Source organism: Xenopus laevis, chromosome 1L, assembly GCF_017654675.1.
Source record: "Xenopus laevis strain J_2021 chromosome 1L, Xenopus_laevis_v10.1, whole genome shotgun sequence".
Taxonomy (NCBI): domain Eukaryota; kingdom Metazoa; phylum Chordata; class Amphibia; order Anura; family Pipidae; genus Xenopus; species Xenopus laevis.
The window spans coordinates 92,532,649-92,559,028 of NC_054371.1; the positions used below are offsets into that span (position 1 = coordinate 92,532,649).

The window sequence follows — 26,380 nt, forward strand, 5'->3', positions numbered from 1 at the left end:
ATAAATGAATGTAAATGATGTATGCACACAAAGAACACACAGGGAGGACAAGTGTTAGAATACATACAATAAGTATCAATACACAGAGATTTTAAGTGTTATGAGACACCACTGTGTGGTGTAGCTGTCCCTGTAAACATAAATGTCTGTGTTTTCACTGCTGATAACTGTGTAAATATTTTATTTGTTATGTTTTCTTCAGAGAGGAGAAATCAGTAATTTTCAGTATCTGATGCACTTAAACACACTTGCAGGCAGATCATATAATGATCTGATGCAGTACCCGGTCTTTCCATGGATCCTGGCAGATTATGACTCTGAGGTAATAGCTGCTATCTTGATTGGAAAACTATTTACAATTCATATGAATGGTTGTCTCGCAAAGACTATGTGTATGAACATGGAAAGAAAGACACTTGACTGTAGATATAATATTCATACCCTCAGACACTACCTGTATATTACACAAAGAGTTACACTTATACTAACTGCATGGATATTAACTGATGGGGTTAACTTCCCAGGATGGCTTTTAAATAACACCTTTTAAATAGACCATTCTTATACTGTTCTATGTTTTAGTGGAGTTTACAAAGTGATCACATTTTTGTACAGATTTGCAAATATTAAACAAAAACCACAGGAAATCCAACTGATTTATTTTTTGTTAAAAATAGATTTAACAAATTGAATATAATAAATTCACTTTCATATAATTGCTCTTTTTCTATACCTATATTACATTAAAGGAACTTGATTTGACCAGTCCTAAAACATTTAGAAATCTGGCTAAACCAATGGGAGCTCAAACTGAAGACAGGCTTGCTCAGTACAAAAAGCGGTACAAGGATTGGGAGGATCCCAATGGTAAGTTAATTTGGCAATCCTATGTGATTCTGCCTATGGAAAAGTTTATTGGATAATGTAAATGTACTTTGCATTTTGCAAATTAATATTCATCATTGTTTATTGCATTTTGAAATGTAACTGCACATTTTTAAATATTTGCTTAAGTGGCATAATTTGACACCCATAACTATTTGTACGACTTTCTATTATATATACTGCAGGCTGTTGAAAAGTATAATATGTGCAAGCATTTTTTCCTCTGGAAGATGTCACTGTATACATTTGCAGGTTGACAAACCCTACTTTTTATTATTTATTTTACTACAGTCACTTAAATGAATGTGCATATCAACAGTTATGGAGTTTTTTATTGTATGTTAATTCCAATGGGCAAATGCTGGTTATCTATAGTACAACAAGTGGAATGAAAAGCTAGTGACAGACATGACAAAGTACAGGTATGGGGTCGGTTATCTGGAAACCTGTTACTTTATTCAACTAAGATAAAATCAATCCTTATTTGAGACTAAACAATCCTATTAGGTTTATTTCATGTAACATTATTTTTTAGTAGACTTACGGTTTGGTGATCCAAATTACACTTATCTAGAAAGACCCAGGTTCCGAGCATTCTGGATAACAGATTTCATACCTGTACCAGGCTATGGGATTATTATAATAATTATAAAAAGTTTCCATAAGAAAATTTACATGAAAGCTTTTAATTCCCAAACACTGCTTTCACCCCACGTAGAATTATTTATCCATTGTTGCTAAAACAACTTTTATTGTTCTTTTTTTGCAGTTTTGCAAAAGAAAAAAAGTATCGACTTAAAACTATATTATCAATAATTCATTGGCAGACCTGTAACTGCACACATTAGACTGGGGTCTGTTTTGTCTGTCTGTTGCTTCTCTCAACCTATCAGATCTTTGCTTTTGTTTTGTAACTGTTGAAATTGAAGTACTGATTGGTTGCTATGGGCAACATCACAGAAAATGCTTCTCTCCACGCTTTTTACACAGCATGACAAATAAAAAACACTTGTGTGCAGTTTCGAGCTAAAGTTTGCCCCCCTCCCATGCACAGTGATGCTTGTAAGTGTTTATCTCTTTAAAGCATGTGTGTTTTTCCTGAGAAAGTAAGCAAATAAATAATGGCAATTCTATTTTTAGGGGAGACACCAGCTTATCATTATGGAACCCATTACTCTTCAGCCATGATTGTTGCCTCTTACTTAGTCAGGATGGAGCCATTTACCCAGATCTTTCTTAGACTTCAGGTAAATTGTATTTGAAAGTTAATGCAAATTAATGAATCATGTTGAGATTTCATATTTGATGCTGATCACACATATTCTGTATACCGTATTGACTAAATAGCCTATTTTTTAATATTCTTCATGTACAGGGTGGCCATTTTGATCTTGCTGACCGAATGTTTCACAGTGTTCGTGAAGCATGGTACTCTGCTTCCAAGCATAACATGGCTGACGTGAAGGAACTAATTCCAGAATTCTTTTACTTACCAGAATTTCTGCTGAACTCCAATAATTTTGATTTGGGTATGTGTGGATCTCTAAAGAAAATGTCACAATAATTTTATCATTAAAACTTTTTATAAATGCAGTTTTCTCTTGTTATGTATTGAAGTCTGACAGGTAATCCTAAATGCACATTATATTTGTTAAAATAAATGGTGTTTTCCAAATATGTCTCATTGCATGTACTGCACCCTTTCATTCTTTTTTCTGATTCATACATAGGATGTAAACAAAATGGCACAAAGCTGGGTGACGTAATCCTTCCTCCATGGGCCAAGGGAGACCCCCGAGAGTTAATTCGTGTGCATAGAGAGGTATCAAAAAATGGCAGCTATTCTTTATTTATTAGCATGCAATGTTTTCATAGGCAAAAAATAACTTTTATATAATAAAATAAATATATATTTCAAATATACAGTAGATATAAATGTAATCATGTAGAAAACAAAAAACAATCCATGTTCATAGATTCTAGTGTCATGCTCTGAAAGCCAGATTTTATATATATATATATATATATATATATATATATATATATATATATATATATATATATATATATAAAACCCCAAAAAGAGAGAAAGTTAGCTGTTAATCGGCTTAACTGTTATTGTGAAGTACAGCAAACAAGCAAACAGTATTGGTCAGCATGCATTCATTTCCATACCCAACATTCTATGAAGTGTGTTTTTATCATGTGAATAAAGACAATGAAGGGTATTAATTCATGAACTTCTTATACATGGCCATGTAATAACTTCACTCCTTTGGAAGTTTTTATGTTTCACATTCATAGAATATTGATTCACAGTTTACTGAATTGTTTGTTTTTTTTACACTGATCAAAACAGAAATTCGATCATGCCAACGTGAAAACAGTTCTCTGTAAAGTGATTTGAATTATTCACAATGAAAAAAACACAAAGCAAATAATTTCATAAGTATAACACCCCTTCATGTCAATATTTAGTATATGCATCTTTGACAGAAATTACAGATTTGAGTCTATGTTGATAACGCTCTGTTAGCCTTGCACTTATGGACTAGAATTGATATCCAGTCCTCCCAAAACTGTTGGGATGGGTATTGTGAGTGACCAGCCACAGATTTTTTATGGGAATGATCTGGATCTAGACTCTGAATGATCCTTTCCAGGACATAAAAGAAACAATAACACCAAAAAATAAGAATGTATCAAAGTAACATAATATACTATTGCACTACACTGGTAAAAGCACTTTAGAAAGAGTGCTGTATCTTGTGTAAGCAAGATGCTGTGTAGCCACGGGGCAGCCATTCATGTTGTATTATATAGAGCTTATCTGCTATGCAACCGCTACCATTTCTCCATTTCCATCTTGAATGGCTACCCCATTGCTACACAGCAGCTTATTTATAGAAATTATAGTAGTCTTTCTAAAACAAATGCACAAATGTTACCAGTGTAGGGCAACAGTACATTGTTTCACTCTTTTGGAGTTACTGTTCATTTAACATTGTTGTTTTAAGCAGGTCTTGTGCAGGTTTGACTGTATGTTTGGGTTCATTGTTTTTCTGAACAAAGGTCACCCAAGGCTCAAGTTTACTGCAGACTGCATCAGGATTTTACAGTATATTGCTCAATTCCTTCTAAGACCTTTGTCAGGGAAGCAACCACCACCATCCTACATGGTGGGGATAGTGTGTTTATGATGATGTTTAGTGCGTGGCTTATACCAAACGTGGCACTTAGTTTGATGGACAGAATTTCAATCTTATCAGACCATACAACCTTCTTTAAGCTGACTTCTTGTTTCCCACTTGGTAAACATAAGTAAGATCTTGTGACTTTTAATTAACTATGGCTTTCTTTTTCAGTTGTTATGTGTATATTCTCTCCAATCTCAGCAACTGATGCTTTTAACTCCCTCATTTGTCTCTTCTTGCACAGTCACTCACTTTTGGTGGAAGCCCTGTTCCTGGCACAATAGTGCTTATAAACAAATTTAAAAGTGCTTTTTTGCCTATTTTTCTTTGTACTGTATTTGTATTTTGGTGCCAATATAACGTCTGTTTTTGGTCATTTAGGCTCTGGAATGTGACTATGTCAGCTCCCACTTGCATGAATGGATTGATCTTATCTTTGGATACAAGCAGCAGGGTCCCACAGCTGTAGAAGCTGTCAATGTCTTCCATCATCTTTTCTATGAAGGGCAAGTGGACATATACAACATAAATGACCCACTCAAAGAAACAGCAACAATAGGCTTCATTAATAACTTTGGTCAAATACCAAAACAGGTAATCTTTTACCAGGCAATTACAGTATAGTGAAATTGTGTCAAATGTAATTTCTTCTTTACTAAATGTCTATAGAAGTGCTGTAACATCAAGGGGCAGATCTATCAAGGGTCGAATTGAAATTTTGAATTTTTAAATTCGAAATTCGAGTTTATTTTAGTGTAATTCGACTAGGGAATAGTCCAAATTCGATTTGAATTAAAAAAAATTGAATTTCAAAATTTGAATTGAATTTGATTCACATTTGCAGGTTGATCCTATTCACCCAAATTTAAAAAAATCAAATTTTTTTAATGAATTTCAAATGGTCATTTTTTTTTTTAATTTCGAGTTTATGGGGGTTTTTATAAATTCCCATAACCACTAAATTGGGCCCTTGATAAATCTGCCCCTAACTGTCAAACAATCTTGGGGGCTGAAATCCATTCTATAAGTTTGAGATATTCTGTGTGCAGGACTGTTTTTGTGCTCATTATGTTTTCAGTAGTACCCACTGTAAAATTGTCTGTCTTTTGTTCACTTTCCAAAACTTTTTTTCAATTAAGTTGTTTTCAAATAGCTCAACAGAAATAAAGACTTTTTTGAGTTACCTTCTATTTTTTAATTGTGGCTGTTTTTCTAAAACTGAAGCTTAAAGTCTAATTTTCCACAGTTATGACTGAAGGAGCTCTGGGAGGGGGGTCACCGATTGCAAACTGTTCTAATCTGACACATTAGTTGATACATTTGTTATCTTTAGCCCTGTTGTGCATAATACCTGACTTTCGTTAAAGGCAACTGTTATAATTGATAAAGAAGTTGCTGATATTTCACAAATCCTACTGAGAAATGTATCAACTAATGTAGCAAAGAATCTGCACCTGGATTACTGAGCTACCAGACTGAAAGACCAGAGGACGGAACTTTAAACTTTAGACTTCAATTTTGAAAACATGGTAAGAAGTAAAACAATGAAAGCAATTTTAAAAGGTCTTTATTTCTGGTGACAACTGAACTGGAAAAAAAAGGTGTTTTGAAGGTGAGCAACCCCTTTAAAATTGTATTTGTATTCCTAAGAAATTAATCTGTTGAATTCTGTTTTCTATATGCAGTTATTTAAAAAACCTCATCCACCAAAGCGTGTTCGTAGCCGTATAAATGGAGATCAGACATCAATGTCTTTACCCCTTGGGATGGCATGTGACAAGATATTTTTTCATCATTTGGACAATCTAAGGCCTTCTTTAGTTCCTGTCAAAGGTACATGAGTAATTAAGAAAGCTCTAGCTTGCTTAAGTTTAAGAACTGTGCACTAGCCCATCTAACCAAAAAAGGTCCACATATTTTATTAGGATTGTATACCAGAAATCTTCGTTCAAATTTTAATAAGATAATAGTACGATTTTGGGCTAAAAGCAGAACTAAACCCTAGCCCTTCTCCACCCTTAAACCGCCTTTATTGCAACCTATATTCCCTGTGTTTGGACCTGTCCTAACTGCCCAGTTGTGCATCAGAGTTTAAAGTTGCCATTTTACCATGTCTTTGGATCCTCTTCTTTCATTTTGCTGATATGTATCTTACAGACTAATTCTCTGTCAAAGCTGATTCAGGACATATATTTAACTGCACGTATTCCTGCATTGATGGATGTGTGTCTTTTTTCAACCTAAATTTTATTTCTCTATATAAGTATGGAGCCATTTGATGATAACGATAAAGCCTCTAATATCCCTTCTTTGTGTTTACTTCCTGGACCATACTATGTACACAATTTCCAGCTATAGGTGCACAGGATGCTTTGCCTGCAGTAGGTGTAGCAAGCATTATACTCATGGCTACCAACATTTTTAGATTTGTGGCCCTGAGTTGAATGCACATTGTGCCGTTTCAGGAAAGTTATCTGTATTTGATTGAATTGCTATACATCTATCATCTCTTGCAGTTTGTTTTTGTTTGCAGTAGTATTGATGCTCTTCCCTTTGTCTAAGCTCATAAACCACGATATATGCCTTGTAAGGCAGCCTCAGATTCTAAGTAGATTCTAAGGAAGGATTCTAATTTTTATTGGACCTAATAATAGAATTAGGGCTGTTTATTGTATCTGTAAAAAGACTAAAATGTATTTTGCTGAACTGTGCTTTTTAACATTTATTTTAAGAACTGAAGGAGCCAGTGGGGCAGATTGTTTGTACTGATAAAGGTATTGTGGCTGTCGAACAAAACAAGGTCCTTATTCCACCTGCTTGGAACAAGACTTTTGCATGGGGCTATGCAGATCTTAGCTGCAGGCTGGGAACCTATGAATCTGATAAGGTATGTCATTTTACAATTGTGCCTTTGTTTTTAATTCTCTGCTAAATTTTCATCAATACCCTGTTCAGTCAGTTCTCTGATTAGATGGACATAGTCTAAGTATTTTAATGTAGTTGGACAGTGAACGCTGAAAGGTAAGAATTATGTTCAGCTCTATATGTAAGGAGTTATTCTGGACACCATATATTTACACATACAAGGGCTTTATCTTGGGGCAGCACTGCTTCAACTTCCTTTCACTGTCTTAGTGGCCAGAATGTTCAGTTATCCATTGTTAGTTGACCTAACATGGCTAATACATACTCCAGTATAAGGCACAATTCATTAAGTTTTACTGAACCAGTTGGCAGTGCACTTAAATGCATTGGCTAATTAAATTATTTTGCTTTTTTGTTCAGTAGGTCTCCAATTGTAGCCTCACGGAGCAGTAGTTTTTGTTACTGCACATCCATGTAACCCCCACCCATATAAAAGCTGTAAAGTTGGCAGGATGGCAAAATGAAAAAAAGGATAGGCACTGAAGGACAACGTTATAATAAATAATAAGTAAATAAGTACTGTATAAATATACAACCATTAAGTGCTGCCATAAAGTGGTAAAAGGCACAGTTGGAAGGAAGTTCCTGCCCCATAGATCTTACAATCTAATCTCTACAGGTAGTTGAACTTCTGCTAAAAATAGGAAATTCTACAGCATACTAATAGCTAAATAACATGTTTAAATTTAGGTGCAAGTTGTGTGCTAGAGAAATGTAGGCATTAGGCAATTTAGCATAGCAGTATTTGAATTTTAATGTGTTCTAAATACAGAACATTTTAACATGTGCAGTTTATGTCTGTATTTTTATAACAAGTTTTAACATTGTGATTTCTTTGCAGGCTGTAGTTGTATATGAATGTTTGTCTGAATGGGGACAGATTTTGTGTGCCATATGTCCAAATCCCAAAATGGTTATCACAGGTGGGACCAGCACTGTAATCTGTGTATGGGAAGTAGGGGCATCAAAAGAAAAAGCGAAGTCCCTCAATTTGAAACAGGTAAAAATACATTTTGAAGAAAATCTAAGGCAACGCTGCAGATACCAATGTAAAACATCTTTGGAATGATAACATATTTTACAGGTTGAAGTTTCTTCTTTATTAGTGTAAGGTAAAGGGTTATAACATGGGCTGGGTGGTTACAAAGTGCAGAAGCTGAAATCAAAACCTTTTAAAGAATGTTTAGACATGTGACCCTGCATGAACTTCCTGCTTTCACAATTGGGAACTGGCTGAAGGTATAGCAGATATTAGCTGCTAAGCTTAAAGGAGAAGGAAAGGCAAAGGATACATAGGTCTCTAATCAAAGGCTTTTACAAATAGTACTTACACAGCCTTTGAAAATATGAATCCGTTCAATGAACAGTAAGCTGTTGCTCGCAAACGCAGACTGCAGTGGCAGAGTGGGGTGACGTCACGCTTTGCAGAGGCATCTTGTTTCAGGCTGCCAGAGGCAGCCTCGATGTGCATTGTGTACAATTAACATCCACTGCGCAAGTACAGTGGGCGCTTCCTTTCCTCAAGCCATGATGACGCGCATAGTAATCAGCATATGCGATTGTTTTTTTTTTCTTGCGCATTCGCATTAATAACTAAGAAGTACAGGAAGAGGGCGCACCTGCACTAATATGGCGCCTGCATGCATATTGAACCGTTGCGCACAGTAACATCGGTTATAACGGATTTCATCAGCGCAATGGCAATTCCAATATAGCGGTTCAGGAGGTCTGGGGGAGTACTATATTATGAGCAAGGTATGGTTTTTCTCCTTTCCTTCTCCTTTAACACCTAAAATGAAGTGGTATAAACTCAAAGTACTGTTGCAATTTACATTAATTTTCTATTTGAAGTCGTGTCTGTGATATTTGCTGTTTTAGGCTGTTAATAGCAGTCATGGCTCTCTTTGAAGGCACTTGCCAAAAGCATTAGCAGTCTAAAAATGCATATATTTCTGTAATCGGAAAAATAAATAGAACTGTAAAGTACTCAAGTCCTTAGAAAAGCACACTGAGTAATTTTACATCAATTGATTTTTTTGTGTTTAGATCTCCTTTAATGTAGCATGTCTAGTGTATCATGAGGGAAATGCTATACCGAAGCATGGCTACTGTCTTAACATAATTAACAGACAAAATGCTTTATTAGAAAACTACTAGGTTGGCATATAAACTAATGATCAAAAGCACGGCATTTGGTCTAGTCAGTTATGCAGGAACCAACATACCTAGCATCTCTGTTATATCCCAGTAATGCAGACATGCTATCAGTTCACCATCTTTATTTCACACACACAGAGAGACTAGCTCCCACTATTCCCAAGGCTGCAACATTCTAACATCTTTCAAAGGTAATTAACTTTATAAAACTTAACTCAGCTTATGCAAATACACATCATCTCCCCCCTCTATTATGCTTCAAAACCTGGAAACCTTATAAAGTACATAGTCATCCAGATGCCTAGGTAAGTTGCTTGTGCGGGCTGAACTTTGGCATATTTCAGTGGCCCCTTCAACAAGGGGTGGAGTATTGCCTAATGGGTAATAACGCAGTGGCAGAGTTTGAAATTTGCATTATCCTTACCCACTGTATTAATCTCACTATTATCAGGTGTACAGTCATTTTGTTCTAGATTATGAACTGGTGTGTCTGCCACTGAACACAGAATTTAGCAAAGTGGTTCAATCAGCACCTGCATCATTTCCCTTGTGCTGGGCACAGTTTCATGCCACCTTTATGGCGGCTGCCTCCACAATTGAAGCAGTGTGCATTAGATGTACTGTCATTCAGCTTGTGTACATGAACAGGGACCTCACTCCTTCCTGAAGGGGGCAGCATATTCCTGGCCTCCAGCAAAGCCATTTCCATTTGGCAACTCAGCTTCACAGCTTTTTGTAATGTAAGTGTATCTGGTTCCATAAGCAACTTCTCTCTAAGTTTAGCATTTGTAGTTTTTTCATTAAGATGGTCTCTAATACTTTCATCGTGCACGGGACCAAATTTGCAGGGACTGCTAGCCGCCTCAGCTCTGCAACATAGTGACGTAAAAGTTCCCCTTCAGTGTGACAGTGCCTGCCAAACTGAACTCTGGCCACTAAAGCATTTGGGGCAGGTTTAAAGTAATTCTCCAGAGCCTGTACTGTGGCAGTGTATGAGGAAACTGCTCCCAGAGTTGCGACAATGCGATATGCTTCAGAGCCCAGGGAGTGAAGGTACAGGGCCCTTTTCCTCTCAGGGGAGGTCTCATCCAGGCCAGATGCCAGTAAGTAGATAGAAAACTAGTTATGGGCGAATAAATTAGCCTGGCACGAATTAGAGGAAAATGTCCAAGTTTCACCGTTGGCGAATAACTTTGCGAATCTACTGCAAAAATTTGTCGGTGAAAAATCACCGGCGCCAATTTCCGTTTTTAGTGAAAACTTTCCAATTTCAAGATGTTTTTGTGAAAACGTTAGAATTTCACAATTTTTCCGTGAACTTTCCGCAAAAATCGCAAATTTTGCAGGAAATTCGCTAATTTTTCAGGGAAGCAAACCGGGAGAAATTCGCCCATCACTATAGAAAACTGTTCATACCAGAGATCTCAAGACACTGCAGGCTCTCCTGGGTGCTGCAGAAACTTTTCAGGGGGATGCACAGAGGGTTAAGATGTCCTTGTCAACATTGTTATATCCCAGTAATGCAGACAGGCTGTTATCAGTTCACCATCTTTATTTCACACACACAGAGAGACTAGCTTCTCAGTCTCCTCCCACTATTCCCAAGGCTGCAACATTCTAACATCCTTCAAAGGTAATTAACTTTATAAAACGTAACACAACTTATGCAAATACACAACTGTCTCCAGTTTTTTGTTTTTTTTTGAATATTTACTTGCACCAATACAGCAAGGCCATATTAGGGCTCAATTATTAAGTGCTAATGCATTTGCTGTTATGCAACGTTTGCCACAGTAGTTATGCCAATACTCTGCCACTAAACAAGACTTATTCCTGCAAGCCAAAAGTGTTCTCTGTTACAATAATAATATAACCATAGTCAGCAATCTTAAAAGCAATTTTTATTGATAACCCCTCAGCAATAACTCAACATGTATAGTATGTGGAAAAATGGGGAAAATATCCCACCTTCAATTTTAATGGACTATGGTTCCCTCCTGATAATTCAGATATAAAGATTATTGTGTCCATTGTATCTATTGTGTTGCTGGCCAGTGCATCATCTTAGTAACCTGTTTGTACATAAGGTGGGGCCATTTGTGTTCAGTTAAATGTGTCTGAATTGACACGCATAACTTCCATAGGCCACACTAAAGTCCACAGTCCGAATCCCAAAATACATTGTATTGTTCTGAATGAAAGTTGTGCAATTAGCATGACACTTAAGAAATAAATATACAATCAGAATATTCTGGATAAATATTGTGCAATCAGTTTAGCACTTGTGAAATAGATAAATAGCTAGAGAAGCATTGGATGCTTAATAGGAAAGAAAATCATATTCATCAAAATCATATCAAACCTACACCGTCTCTCTGTATTTCAACACTTCATGACTGCTACACACTTGTTTAACCAACAATTTTTTTTTATAACATCTCTATTTTCAATATAGGCAGTGTAGATATATCACAATTGCTAGAAATTGAATTTTCAGGCATTTATATAATCATTCAGTCTAATTGAGGTTTTGTATGTATTGCGTCTGAATAACCATTCAGTTTTGCATTGTGTCTGTATTTTTATCAAGATTTCCTTCTCTCATACCTGCATGTATTCTGTCAATTCTTTTAACAAAATCCTCATGGAATTGACCATTATGCACACAATGAAAATGTTTGGTATATTAAATTTTTGAATATCCAGAACATGTCCATGTACCCTGTGTTTGAACATTCTCTATATTTTGCCTACATATACCGTATGCTACCACAGGGGCATGTATAAAGGTATACCACATGAGTCATCTGACAATAAATAAAATATTTTATTTCATTTGTCCTTGATTTTCCTGTGAAAGTATTTGATTTCTTAAAGGGATACTTGTCATGGGGGGAAAAAAATTTAAATCTGACGTGGTGCTAGACATTTTGTCAATTTCCCAGCTGCCCCTGGTCATGTGACTTGTGCCTGCACTTTAGGAGAGAAATGCTTTCTGGCAGGCTGCTGTTTTTCCTTCTCAATGTAAGTGAATGTGTCTCAGTGGGACATGGGTTTTTACTAGTGAGTGCTGTTCTTAGATCTACCAGGCAGCTGTTATCTTGTGTTAGGGAGCTGTTATCTGGTTACCTTCCCATTGTTCTTTTGTTTGGCTTCTGGGGGGGGGGGAGGAAGGGGAGTGATATCACTCCAACTTGCAGTACAGCAGTAAAGAGTGATTGAGGTTTATCAGAGCACAAGTCACATGACTTGGGGCAGTTGACAAAATGTCTAGCCCCATGTCAGATTTCAAAATTGAATATAAAAAAAATCTGTTTGCTCTTTTTAGAAATGGATTTCAGTGCAGAATTCTGCTGGAGCAGCACTATTAACTCATTCATTTTGGAAAAAAGATGTTTTCCCATGACATTATCCCTTTAACATATTGACATTTTTCTCAACTTCCATGGGGGAAGGCACCCAGATCCCACTTCTAAATGACTGGTAACCAACAAATCCTTTGAACCTTTACTCCTACAGTAGGAGACATTTGTCTTTACTGCAATGAATTGACTTCTGGTCAGACCAGTCTTAAAATAATCCAGTGTTTAGAAGCAATATTATTGCTGAGGGGCCCCTCATGATTCCTTGCTTTGTGTTTAAGGGTTAGGGTTTATTTCAGTCTTTAATGTGCTTATAAATAAAATTATGTTTTTAGATTTCTGCACATGGTTATACTATTATTATTATTATACGAGTACTCTTGGCTTGTTTAGTGGTGGAGTATTGACAGTTGATTACAGACACCAAGCAGACTGGGAGTGCTCAATTGAAAAGTGTAGTTCAACAGTGGCAGTAATGGAAAGAGGATCTGTACCATTCATTAAAAGAACTTGTGAAAAAAAACCTCTTTACACTTGTGCAGTTTGACATAAAGCTCCAATGCACCCTGCCAGTGAGTTTGGATGAATCACATGCAGTGTCTCTGCTGATACAGGAGAACCCTGAAACTTGAAAGTGGTGGTAGCTCCAGGGTTGCCACAGCGGCTTGAATCAATAGACACAGTGTACTTGCACCTATAGAATTGAGCGCAGATGTAATTTTGATGACATCCTGACATAAAAGATTTTGAGTGCTTTTGCATCTGATTTGAGCTTAGGTGCACATGCAGTTAAATGGAAGATGCTATTATATAGTTAAATGCAAACAATCTCTAATCAGACACCCCTAACTTTTTGCTTGTAGGCTTTAATTGGCCATACTGACACAGTGACCTGCTTGACTGCATCTTTAGCCTATCATATAGTTGTAAGTGGATCACGTGACCGCACCTGCATCATCTGGGACCTAAACAAGCTTGCATTTGTAACACAACTGAGGGGACACAGAGCCCCTGTGTCAGCTCTCTGTATCAATGAGTTAACGGTAAGTACTTTCAAAGGTTTTTTATTACTTGTATAAATTTTTTAATGCATGTACCAACATTTAAGTAAAATAGTTTTGGGGTTATGTAATAAAAGGCACTACGTTTGCCAAGGAGCAGTAACCCATAGCGACCAATCAGTAGGTAGCATTTACTGGTAACCTGTTTAAGAGCAAACATCTTTTTGGTTGCTATGGGTTACTGCTCCTGGGCAAACATAGTATTTTAAGTATTTTAAAATATTTGCAATGTGAAAAATGACGCCTCTGTGCGAACAAATTTTCCTTTGCGTGAATTTAATATATAGCTTTTGCAAACCTGGAAACTGTTTAGCGACCACTTTCGACAGTGGAAGAAGGTTTGCGAATTGTATTGTTTGCGCCAGTGCACAGTGGATGCAATAAAACTTCTTACTCAAAAAGTTGTTTTTTTTTTTTTGCTCCATAAGATTACGACACCTTCAAGCACTTCTTGAAAGTCGGCAATGAAAATTTGCAATGCATTGTGAAATGCAAATTTTTATTCTTTTTTGTGCAAATTGTTTTGCTCTTTGTGACTTCTATTACATCCCCCCCGAATATGTACTATTGCCCTGCACTAGCAAAACTGGTATGTTTGCTGCAGAAACACTGCTATGATGTATATAAAAAGCTGGTCAATATGATACATAGAATATAATGGTGTTCCACGGACCTTATCTGTTATCCTGTATTTGACCTGTGTCATTTAGCAGCTTGTGTATATAAAGTATAGTAGTGTTAATGAAGCAAACACACCAGTTTTTCCAGGGCTTCAGTTATTCATTATATTTTAATCACTTTAAAACACTTTCATTTTTGTTGTTAATGTTACTTTAAGCTGTTTTTTCAGAAAAGGAACTTTACTTCAGCTCCTTTTTAGAAACATATTAAAGGAAACTATACCCCCCAAACAATGTAGGTCTTTATAAAAAATATTGCATAAAACAGCTCATATGTAAAACCCTGCTTCATGTAAGTAAACCATTTTCATAACAATATACTTTTTTAGTAGTATGTGCCATTGGGTAATCATAAATAGAAAATTGCCATTTTAAAAAATAAGGGCCGCCCCCTGGGATCGTATGATTCACAGTGAACACAAACATACCAAACAAACCATGCATGTTAGGTCACATGAGCCAACTAACAAACAGAGTTCTGTCTTCTACTTCCACACTTCTTCCTGTTACAGTTAGCGTTGTAGTATTTCTGGTCAGGTGATCTCTGAGGCAGCACACAGACCATCATGAAATGGTGGTTAAAAGCAAGAGATGTAAAAGGACAAGTTTTGCTAAAATACATATACCAGTTTGGTCAGATTCATTAATATGCCACTTAATATGATGTAAACTATCTGTTCCTTAAGTATTAATTTTGGGTGTATAGTTTTCCTTTAAAATATCTTGATGAATAGGGAACCCTGTAACTTTGTCAATATGCTTTTCCAGTCTTATTAGAAAATTAAAGTTCATTCATTATTAAATTAATCAGGAACATAGTAACATTAAGGGGCAGATTTAACAAAATTTGAGTTTAGAACTCATCAAAGAAAATTCACTTTCTATTCATTCCTATGGGATTTTTAGAATTGTATTTATTAAATGGTCACCTCTAAAGCTCACCCATTGATAAATATTATTCTGTGGTGTGAGCTTGTATCTCATAATTAGATAAATCTGCCCATAAGTGAATGTCAACAGTGTTGTGAATGCCTTCATATTCATACTGAGGTCAAACTGCCCTCCTTTATGCCCTTACACACATAAATAATGACACCAGTGTAAAACGAAATTGTGTATGTATTTAATTTAGTCATAACTTGGACCTAGTCAATGCTCTATGTATGTAGCATGGGGTGAAAATCTAAACTCCTTGCAGATAGCTACCCCCTGGCAGAAAACATACCCAGGGCTTCAGCCCTTGAAGGCAGCAGTGCTATGCTTTGCACGTGTGAGTCCTTTGTGTCCTGACAAGACCTCTAGCCATTATGCCTTTATTTTACACATTGGCATGGTGGGTATCTTTCAGAAGCTATGTTACAATTTTACACAATTTAAATGATTATAATATATATACATATATATGTACATATAATAATAATAATAACCAGGTGGAGGATCACCTTATTTAAGTAAAGTAAATAACGGAGCTTTAGTAAACTGGATTAGTGGGATTAGCACAACAAAGTAGTTAACATCTAACATGTTCTATACACAGGGTGATATAGTGTCCTGTGCAGGCACATACATCCATGTTTGGAGCATTAATGGGAATCCTATCGTCAGTGTGAATACCTTCATTGGAAGAAGCCAACAGATCCTGTGTTGCTGCGTATCTGAGATGAACGAGTGGGATACACAAAATGTTATTGTCACAGGCCATTCAGACGGAGTTGTCCGTGTAAGTACCAGAGCTAATTTTACTATTACATTAAAAAAAAGACAGGTGTCCCTTGAACATGTGTCTTCCATACTTCAAACTCTTTTAAATTCATACAGCATGTGTTAAGATGCATCTGTTTTTTCTTTAGTTCTGGAGAATGGAATTTCTGCAAGTACCAGAGACACCAGCTCCAAAACCTGCAGACACTATGGAAATGCCCGATGACTGCCAAGATGAACATTTAGGTAATTATTTTTATGACCATTTGTAGTTTTTAGGTAGATAAAGTTGCATTAATATTGGCTGTGCGTCTATAGTGTTGCGCAGGATGTTAAGTTGATTTTTGTATCTTGTTAAGGACATAAATAATGTTGTCATAACTAGTTATACATAGAGTGACTGAAAAAGGTTAAATATTTAAAAAAGCAACACACTGTTGCATTTGTGGATTTATATGTGTAAATCAAAAAAAAATGTTTTTTAAAAAATTCTAATATATATATATATATATATATATATATATATATATATATATATATATATATATATATATATATATCTATATATATATATCTATATATATATATCTACAAATATATAGGTGATATTGCTATCTATGGGAAGGTGTAGTAAGTGAATTGTGTCTTTATCCTTTACCATTACTTCTATTAGTAGTGTTTGCCAATGCATGGAGGTGAATATTAACCATCTTAACTCCAGGAGTAAATACCTATATATACCTTTGCTCATCATGAGCACAAAGAATATGACACGTATTATACCTATTATTTTAAATAAATACAAACATGGGTTTATTTTTGATGTTAAGCGATGCTCTGTCTAAAAAGACCCTGTTATTCCGTAAGCTTTATACAGCAATAACACAGTACTCACAGGACTTGCTTTAAAAAGAGAAAAGAAAGAAAGAAAGGAAAAAAAAATATATATATATATATATTTATATATATATATATATATATATATATATATATATATATATATATATATATATATATATAGATTCAAAGTCCTAGCGCACACCATCCATTAGTAACTCCAAAAAATGAATCGCATACCTGGGTGCTACCCTAAAAAAGCTGCATTATCCATATTCCACTGAGAAAGGTGCACACCAGGATTTTTCAGTTAAAACTTCATATTTATTACCGTATATACTCAAGTATAAGCCAACCCAAGTAGAAGCCGAGGTAACTAATTTTACCTACGAAAAGTGGGAAAACTTATTGACTCTAGTATAAGCCTAGACACAACTACAGCCCTGTCTCCCAGCAGCGCACATTCTGCCAAAGCGACCCCCCAGCGATCAACCGGACTTCTTTGCAAAGTTGATGGTGACAGAGAATTGCCAAACAGATTACTGTGTGCATTGTCCCACTACCATGTGAGGGTGCTGTTTGATATTGCCATCACTGTTAATCTTTCGTATAACCAACAGAGGGCGCTGTGTGATATTGCAGTCACTGTTAATCTTTCATATAACCAACAGAGGGCACTGTGTGATATTGCAGTCACTGTTATTCTTCCATATAACCAACAGATGGCGCTGTGTGATATTGCAGTCACTGTTATTCTTTCATATAACCAACAGAGGGTGCTGTGTGATATTGCAGTCACTGTTATTCTTTAATATAACCAACAGAGGGCGCTGTGTGATATAGCAGTCACTGTTAATCTTTCATATAACCAACAGAGGGCGCACTGTTATTCTTTCATACAACCAACAGATGGCCCTGTGTGATATTGCAGTCACTGTTATTCTTTCATATAACCAACAGATGGCGCTGTGTGATATTGCAGTCACTGTTATTCTTTCATATAACCAACAGAGGGCGCACTGTTATTCTTTCATATAACCAACAGAGGGCATTGTGGGATATTGCAGTCTCTCCCCAAGTGTACTGTTGGTATAGGAATGATTAAAAGTGACTGCAATCTCAGCTACTCGGGTCGGGTACCGCTGACCCGAGTATAAGCCGAGGTAGACTTTTTCAGCACATTTTGGATGCTGAAAAACTCGGCTTATACTCGGGTATATACGGTAAATAGATTTAAAAAAGGAACCGGCCAACGTTTCGGTCTTTCTCTAAGACCTTTATCAAGACCCTTGATCTTGATAAAGGTCTTAGAGAAAGACCGAAACGTTGGCCGGTTCCTTTTTTAAACCTATTTAATAAACATGAAGTTTTAACTGAAAAATCCTGGTGTGCACCTTTCTCAGTGGGAAAAAAAAAAAAAAAAAAAAAATATATATATATATATATATATATATATATATATATATATATATATATATATATATATATATATATATATATATATATATATATATATATATATATATATATATATATATATATATATAAAGTGATTGTGTTAAAAAGGCTTTAGTTCCTCACATTTTTATGCAATCTTTTTGTTCAACCCACTTAAAGCTGAAAGTCTGCAGTTCAACTGCATCTTGGTTGTTTCATTTAAAATTCATTGTGGTAATGTACAGAACCAAAATTTGAAAAAAAGTTGTCTCTGTCCACAGATTTATGGGCCTAACTGACTGTGTGTGTGTGTGTGTGTATATATATATATATACAGATCTGGCACACATATATATATATATATATATATATATGTGTGTGCCAGATCTGAAGGTTGTCAGTTGTAATCAGGGGCAGTTCTATGTGCCCAGTGCTGCCCTGATGCCACCCCAACACAAACACACTTACCTTTTTGTGGTCCTAGGAGGTGCAATGGGCTGCAAGAAAATTTTAAGTAATATTTGTCCTTTAACATCTTCTTCTCTACTTTCAGGAGAGGAAGCCCAAGATGATGAAAGCAGCGAATCTGATGCTGAAGATCAAAGTGCGAGTCAAGATACAAAAACAAAAGAGTGCCAACCCCAGGGTAAGGACAGTCACCGACCGAGAGCATCTTCTGCCAGGGCTGGTTTAACAGCTTGGTCAGGGGACAGCGGCTCTGATGACTCCAAACGATGGTCAGATCAGCTAAGCTTGGATGAAAAAGATGGATTTGTCTTTGTCAACTATTCAGAGAACCAGAGTAAAGTTCAGTTATCACTGATTCAGAGTGGTGGTGGGCAGGCATGCCAGACTGATATACGTCATTACAACAAACTAAAAACTGGTAAATAGCATTATCTGTTTCTATATTTTGGACATACTGTCAGTCAGAATAAACCTGCTTGGGCTTTTTAGTAGTCTAGAGCAGGGCTGTGCAACTGAAGGCTTATTCTAGCCCTCAAAGGCATTTTGACCCCCAGTCTGTTTAAGGGCTGTGTGTGTGTGACATTATTTTAAAATAATCCAGCATCAAACATGTGGTATAACAAATAACTTGCCCACAACATGTAAAAAGTTGCACAGAACTAGAATCATGACATGCATAAAATATATATATACAGACAAAAGTTAAAGGGGATGTTATATTTTGCAAATGGAACATCCACTTTGCAAAAGAAGCACTTTGCAAAAGAAGTACGCCAAATGCCAGGTACATTATTGAATAAAAAATTAAATATATGAATATTATTAATTAAAGTCAGTGATTTCCCTAAATGCAGATGCAAAGATCAGCAGTGTGTAAGAATATTGTGTAAGGAGAATGCGATATTATGTGCTAGTTCTCACAAAATATTGTCCAGAGCCTTGGCACCATCGTAGCAACATGTGCAGCTTCTTCAGAAATGGGTCTTCCACAAAAAGTACAACTTTGTTTCCTCTCTCATTAAAAGCTTCTTCCTAGAGAATATCAATTGATTGAACAATGATATTATCTGCTAGTTCGCATGTCTGGACTGCTCTCATTTACTCACACAGCAGTGATCTTATTGGCCACTCTTTCCTTACAGAAGATTCTTACCTTCTGCCATTCTCTGCATTTAACTGGTGAAGCAAGGGCTCCCATACCCACTTGTGGATTTCCCCTTTAATATTCAAACAATCCATTTTCAATACAATAATGTATTTATAAAAGTGCTTCCTTTGCAAAGTCCACTACCACTTGTGGTAGGACTTTACAAAAGGCGAACATCCCCTTCAATGTGCTATAAATCTGTGACAGGACATTATAAATACCCTGTTATTATAAGACTATTATATAATCCCTTTATTTAGGTTACAGGTGGGAGCGACAGCTGGTATTCAGGAGCAAACTAACAATGCACACGGCCTTTGATCGAAAAGACAATGCTCATCCTGCAGAAGTCACTGCCCTTGGAATTTCTAAGTAAGTGGTGATTACAACATTTTGGCACATACGTTAATTAATAACCCTCATGTAACAATATAGTATATATAGTTTGTAGAGCTCCCATGTTGCTTGCCTTGGTATATGTATTCTCCATCTGGAAACTGCTGTAGCTTAGCACCTCTAGTGGTGAAAAAATGTACATCTAGGGTAGTAGAATTTTTTCAAGTCAAACAGTACAGCAGCTCTGACTAACTTGGCTCTCAGTTTTCAGGTGTGATCAGATTTTGAAGAGATGCAAACTTGCATTATTTCTAGGTGATTCCATAGAACTCAAGGGAGAACTGTTCTCAGTTCAACTACTCAGAGTATTTGCTTACAGTATATAATAAATAAGTATATAAGTATATTATAAATTAGACTTAATTTAAACTGCAGTTTGATATTGAAGGGCAAATAAACCACAAGTCAAGTCTGGTTATTTTAAAAACACCCAACACATAGAGCTGCTGTGTCACCTCTAGGGACCAAAACAAAACCAAATCGCTATGTTAAATTATGTGGGGCAGAAAGTGTTCTTGGGATTATGGTAATTGGAATATGATTCCTGATTTGGTTCCTGAGTTGAATGAATCATTCATGGAGGATTTACTATTCACCCAGATGAGCAAAAAAAAGTGAATTTGGTTTATCCCAGTATTTCCCACTGTTGCAGACCCAGTACTATGTAAAACTATGTTGCTCATGCAGCATTGATCTATCATCATGGCCCAACAGTACAACTCATTGCCTTTAGATTCAGGGTAGTTTTATTAATATGCCCACTAGTCCCCTGCACGTTGGGGTGCTTTAAAGTGATACTGACACTAAAAAATTATTCTTCAAAATAATAATGTACATTAAAAACTATCTATTGGTTGCGTTGATCATTTCTCATTGATAGGGCTGCTTAATTGTTTCTTAATGTTCCTAAACTTGACTGTTTTGCCAACCTGACTGTCCCTTCTCAGCCTGTCAGAGTTTTTAATGCTAACAGACTTCTGCTGCACAATATGGCAGTCCCTCATAGATGAACATGGGGGCATCAGATAGGTAATGTAAAAGCAAAGGACAAATACTTTTATGGCAAAATTATAAATAGAATGCAAAGAAAATGTTATGATAGATGAAAAAAAAGGTTTGATTTCTGGTGTCCGTATCTCTTTAAGAAAAGAAAAGTAGAAAGAAGGACTATTTTCAAAAACCCAACATGTCCATTATGGAAAGAAGGGGATCTGTCTTGTGTGGTTTAGGTTTGCTAGCTATGGCAAGCTACACAAGAAGCTATATGCCATAAAATATTTAAAACCAATCCGTTTATTCCAAAGCCCTGATAGCTAAACGCTATATCACGCTTATGAAACTTCATTATATTACATGCATCCAGCATTCTAGAATGGCCTGGCAGGACTCTGTTTGTCAGATTGACCAAGAAGACTGGGAGGAGGCATTTAAAGCTCCCAGTAGCAATATAATGGGCTTGCTAGTGTGCTGTCTAAACAGACCCTAATACTAGATTAATGGATAAATCTCATAAATCAAATGCCAGATAAATATAAGATTTGAAATCTTTGGCTTGCAAGTCCTCTTACTGCACTTCATTAACTGGACCTCTCAATTGTCATTTAAAACTTACCATGCTCCCCTGGTTTATTCACTTGGGTGAAAATACTGTGTACCTATTTTACAGAAGTTTACATACTTGTAAGCTTACCCGTTGCACCACTGTAACACACACATCCAGCTATATGCCCAATATTATCATAAGGCTAGTGCCACACTCGGGGCTGAAACCGGCCTTCTGAAGTATGCAGGTTGAAAATCCACCCTTACGCGGACATCAGCCTTCTCTCCTGTCTGCACCCAGAACCGTTGTGTCGGCTCAGGTGCAAGTACACGCAGTTGAATGCAAACACTCTCTTTCTTCACTGAAATCAGCCACCTCTGCCTGCACCTGAGCCAACACAACAGTTATGAGTGCATACTGGAGAGAAGGCTAATGCCTGAGTAGGGCCTTGTGTGGCACGAGCCTTATGCAACATATCAGTTGCTACAATCATCTTTCCTATTTTCTGCTAAGGCATTTTTCTGTCATTATTTGTTCCTTTCTGTAGGGATCACAGTCGAATATTAATAGGGGACAGCCGAGGCAGAGTGTTCAGTTGGTCTGTAAGTGATCAGCCAGGGAGATCTGCAGCAGATCACTGGGTGAAGGATGAAGGAATGGATAATTGCTCAGGATGTGCCGCGCGCTTCTCACTCACAGAGAGACGACACCACTGCAGGAACTGTGGGCAGCTTTTTTGCCAAAAGTAAGTGCTTTTATATCACACTAACCTGGTGTTTAATGTTTGAGAGAATAATGTTATGTTTTGGGTAGCAGATGATGAGTAGAGTATAACAGGGCTTTATTAGCAGAGTCAAGCAGGCATTACACAACAGTAACTTTCACTTTTAAGCTGTATGAAGTATGCACAGTATAAGTCTGGGCACAGTGACATCTACAAGCCATTGGTATAAACACCACAGATTCCCCCTATAGTAGGAAAGCATTTGGGCAAATGTAATAAACAACAACAATGTATCTTAAAGCAATTATATACATTATTCAAATCACATAGTCCTGGGTCCATGCAGATAGTTTTCTGATTCTCTCAGTACGCCTTATAGGTTGACTTTCTTCAGGCCCATTGCAGTTGGTCCTCGCTGGTGTCTCACTTCAAGTGGTGTAGTAAATTTAGATTGTCCTTGTTCCAGTATTCCTGGTTTCTTAATTCTGACTAAAAATCCAGGCTGAAAGTGCGCATCTGTCTGCCATGTAATAATTCAGCAGGAGATGATTGAGTTGTTGCATGGCGCGTTGCTCTGTAGTTATGTAGGAACTCTGTTGTAAATACTTTCCAAGATTTCCCAGTAAGGTTTGCTGTCTGTAGTGCTTCTTTCAGACTTCTGTTGAATCGCTCAGTTTCTCCATTTGCTTGTGGGTAATACACTGAAGATTTCCTATGCACAATATTCCTCTCTCTCAGAAACAATTCAAACTCATATGAGACAAACTGTGGTCCGTTGTCTGATATTAACTCCTTTGGATTACCTTCTCTGCTGAAGACTATAAAATGTTATTACTGTATCTGATGTTATATGAGAAACAAATGCAATTTCATGACGTTTACTGTAATAGTCTATCAAGATTATAGCAAATCTACAATCTATAGGAGCATCTGTAAAAGGAGCGACAATATCAATAGCAAGTTTTTCCCATGCTGAATCAGGGAATGGTACTGGGTTTACATCTGGTCTCAACTTACCTTTGTGTACAAAGTTCTTTGCACAACCCAGTGAAGTGTTGTTTTGTGGTGAAATTTTAGACACTGGCTGTGTGGCAGGCACTGGTGCTGTAGTAATGAGACCATCAACTAATTGTAGGTTTAATGCAGCAAAGAGATCCCTTCCAAGTATAGCAGTACCCTTTTTCACAATGTAAAGGTCACATTTTGCAGTATTTGATTCAAATTGTTCAGTCACTGGCAAGCAACCAAGCACAGGGATCGGATCCTTTAAGTAAATGACCAGTTTCAAGGCAGGTGCAACAAGCGGATCTTTTGCAAAGTATTTCAAGAAAATATCCTTTGGTAGCATAGAAACAGCTGAACCTGTATCAAGCATCAGGTTAATGGAGTGTCCCTTGTCAGCAGAAGCAGTACACTGACACTGACTGCATATAAACTTGTCTGGAAAAAATATACCAGCTTTATCCACACTTAATACTGTAACATTTGTAGTAGTGACTTCATGAACATATTTAGCAGAACTTCGGCAGATCTTGGCAAAATGTCCTACTTTTGTGCAGTTGCGGCCCCGTAAAGCATTTGCAGGACATATAACATGATTTTGTATTGTGTTGTGTTGAACCACAGCGAAAGCAGTATTTTTGCTGCACAGTTTTGCAGTGAATCCCTTTCCTTAGCACTGTATTTTGCCTGTGACTGTGCAGTATTAGGCCACAGTGTTGAATTCACAATCTGTACATTCCCAGCAGTTCCCTTTCTAGCAGCAGAAATCTCCCCTTGGTCAGCAGCAATAATGTAATTTTCAAACATACAAATCCAAGCAGTATAAGGTGTAGGCTGCTGCAGAGGTAGAAGAGCCATCCGTCTCGCCATTTGTTATGTTTTGGTAGAGCCGAGGATGAGGAGAGTATAACAGTGCTTTATTAGCAGAGTCAGACAGCCATTACACCACAGTAACTTTCACTTTCACTTTTAAGCTGTATGAAGTATGCACAGTATAAGTCTGGGCACAGTGACACATACAGGCCATTTGTATAAACACCAGAAATAACTTTAGCAAATTCACTTTATTGGGTTAATTAACTTTCAATAGTTTTTGGGCAGTGAATCATACTATCCCTTGCAGCCAGTTAAGAGTTTTCTGTACTATTCACCCTTATACAGGATACAGTTTCATAAAGTAAAGGGAAATTTTCATGGAACGTTACATTGATGTAAAAGCTCCAGATGTAATTGAAACAAGCCCTTTGCTGCTTCATATAAACTGAAATACATTGGCGCAGATTGCCAGATCATTTGAAAACTAGAGATACCTTTTAATGCTGTTGTTACTCTCTCTCTCTCCAAACTGATTTTTTTTTTAAAGGTGCATTATTACTATTATTAAATTAAACATAAAACGTAAAACAACACATCAAATAAAATAGTATAACCATAATAACCCAGATAAGCTTATCTCTTACTAAGCAAAAATAATTCACTTTTTCAATTTGAAGAGGCCCTTTTTTTCATGTTGTACTGATTAATCAAAGCAAAAAGTTGTGCTTAGTAATATGATAATCACAGCAAGTTTTTATAACATTTAGTTTATTGTTCAAAGCTGATACTGTTTACAATACATGAAGGATAACTTGTTGGGGATTTATGATCATGCCAGTTTAACATGATAACATAAGACATTGGAAATTGTTTTCATGGGTAGCAAAATTGTAAGAGCCCTCTGCATAGCGACTTTCTGGCTGCTGTACTGTAGGTGCCCTTTCCACTCATTCCAGAAAAAGCACATATCAACTGCTAATGTACCTTAAGAATTGGTTATAACCATGGTGAACATCACTGAGGAAAGTGCTTCTAAACCCAGAAGGAAAGAAGGTGTATAGGATGGCTAGAACTTAGGCTGCATGGTGCCTGTTTCTTTAGAGAATTGTTCACAGTCTTATGCAATGTCACAAGTATGTTTTCCTAAAGTGGTACAAAACTTTTTCAGATACCATACCACTTATAATTTGCAATATCAAATGTTCTTAGAGTCACAAAAAGTCTTCCCTTTTTATTTATCCCACATATAGGTGCAGCCGATTCCAGTCCGAAATCAAGCGTCTGAAAATCTCTTCTCCAGTGCGTGTGTGTCAAAATTGTTACTACAACTTGCAGCATGAATGTGGTACAGAAGAGGCAACAAGGAACTAGAAGTGTTTGTTTTTATTGAGTAACAAGAGGAATCCATTTTAGTTCTGGAACAACATACAGACTATACACATGTAGGCATTTGAAAAAATATTCCAGTTTACATGTTATCTTTGTACTGTGTTATGAGCACTGCAAGAAAAAAGGGATCATTTTGCACACTGATTGCTTATGGTTTTATGCTATGAAAAGACCACCCAAAAGGATCCAGAAGATCGTGTGTATATATATATATATATATATATATATATATATATATATATATATGTATATATATATATATATATGTATATATATATATATATATATATATGTATATATATATATATATATATATATATATATATATATATGTATATATATATATATATATGTATATATATATATATATATATACATATATATATATATATATATATATATATATATATATATATATATACATACACACACACAATATTTAATATTTCTGTTGCTGTTTCATTTTATTTTTCTGTTTCTGCAGAAACTACTCAACTTTGCAGTATTCTTATGTGGCAGCAAACACATAATGCATTGTTACAGTTTATTGTAAATATTTTCTGTCTTTTTAGGAAGCAGTCCTTTTAATAACTTATTATATAAGAGGGGAAATCAAGTGATATCCTTCTTCTTATGCTGTAATATTCTGTAATACT

General features: G+C 36.2%; 1 protein-coding gene across 10 annotated transcripts in view; it reads left to right on the plus strand.

The window, feature by feature from the left end:
* The window catches only part of LOC108711543 (WD repeat and FYVE domain-containing protein 3), a 244,162-nt gene extending 218,218 nt beyond the window's left edge, over positions 1-25,944 (plus strand). For 9 of the 10 annotated variants that reach the window (XM_041591303.1, XM_041591310.1, XM_041591297.1 and 6 more), the window contains 16 exons: positions 203-322; positions 750-867; positions 2,026-2,132; positions 2,261-2,414; positions 2,616-2,707; positions 4,461-4,673; positions 5,765-5,912; positions 6,812-6,966; positions 7,846-8,004; positions 13,387-13,566; positions 15,802-15,984; positions 16,115-16,211; positions 18,793-19,125; positions 20,115-20,226; positions 22,341-22,538; positions 25,586-25,943. In XM_041591303.1, coding sequence (XP_041447237.1) covers positions 203-322; positions 750-867; positions 2,026-2,132; positions 2,261-2,414; positions 2,616-2,707; positions 4,461-4,673; positions 5,765-5,912; positions 6,812-6,966; positions 7,846-8,004; positions 13,387-13,566; positions 15,802-15,984; positions 16,115-16,211; positions 18,793-19,125; positions 20,115-20,226; positions 22,341-22,538; positions 25,586-25,706 — 2,490 coding nt within the window. In that variant the 3' untranslated portion in view covers positions 25,707-25,943. Of the gene's footprint in view, positions 1-202; positions 323-749; positions 868-2,025; positions 2,133-2,260; positions 2,415-2,615; positions 2,708-4,460; positions 4,674-5,764; positions 5,913-6,811; positions 6,967-7,845; positions 8,005-13,386; positions 13,567-15,801; positions 15,985-16,114; positions 16,212-18,792; positions 19,126-20,114; positions 20,227-22,340; positions 22,539-25,585 lie in introns of all 10 variants that reach the window. The other variant, XM_041591320.1, reaches the window with a different exon arrangement.
* The last annotated feature ends 436 nt before the right edge of the window (positions 25,945-26,380 follow it).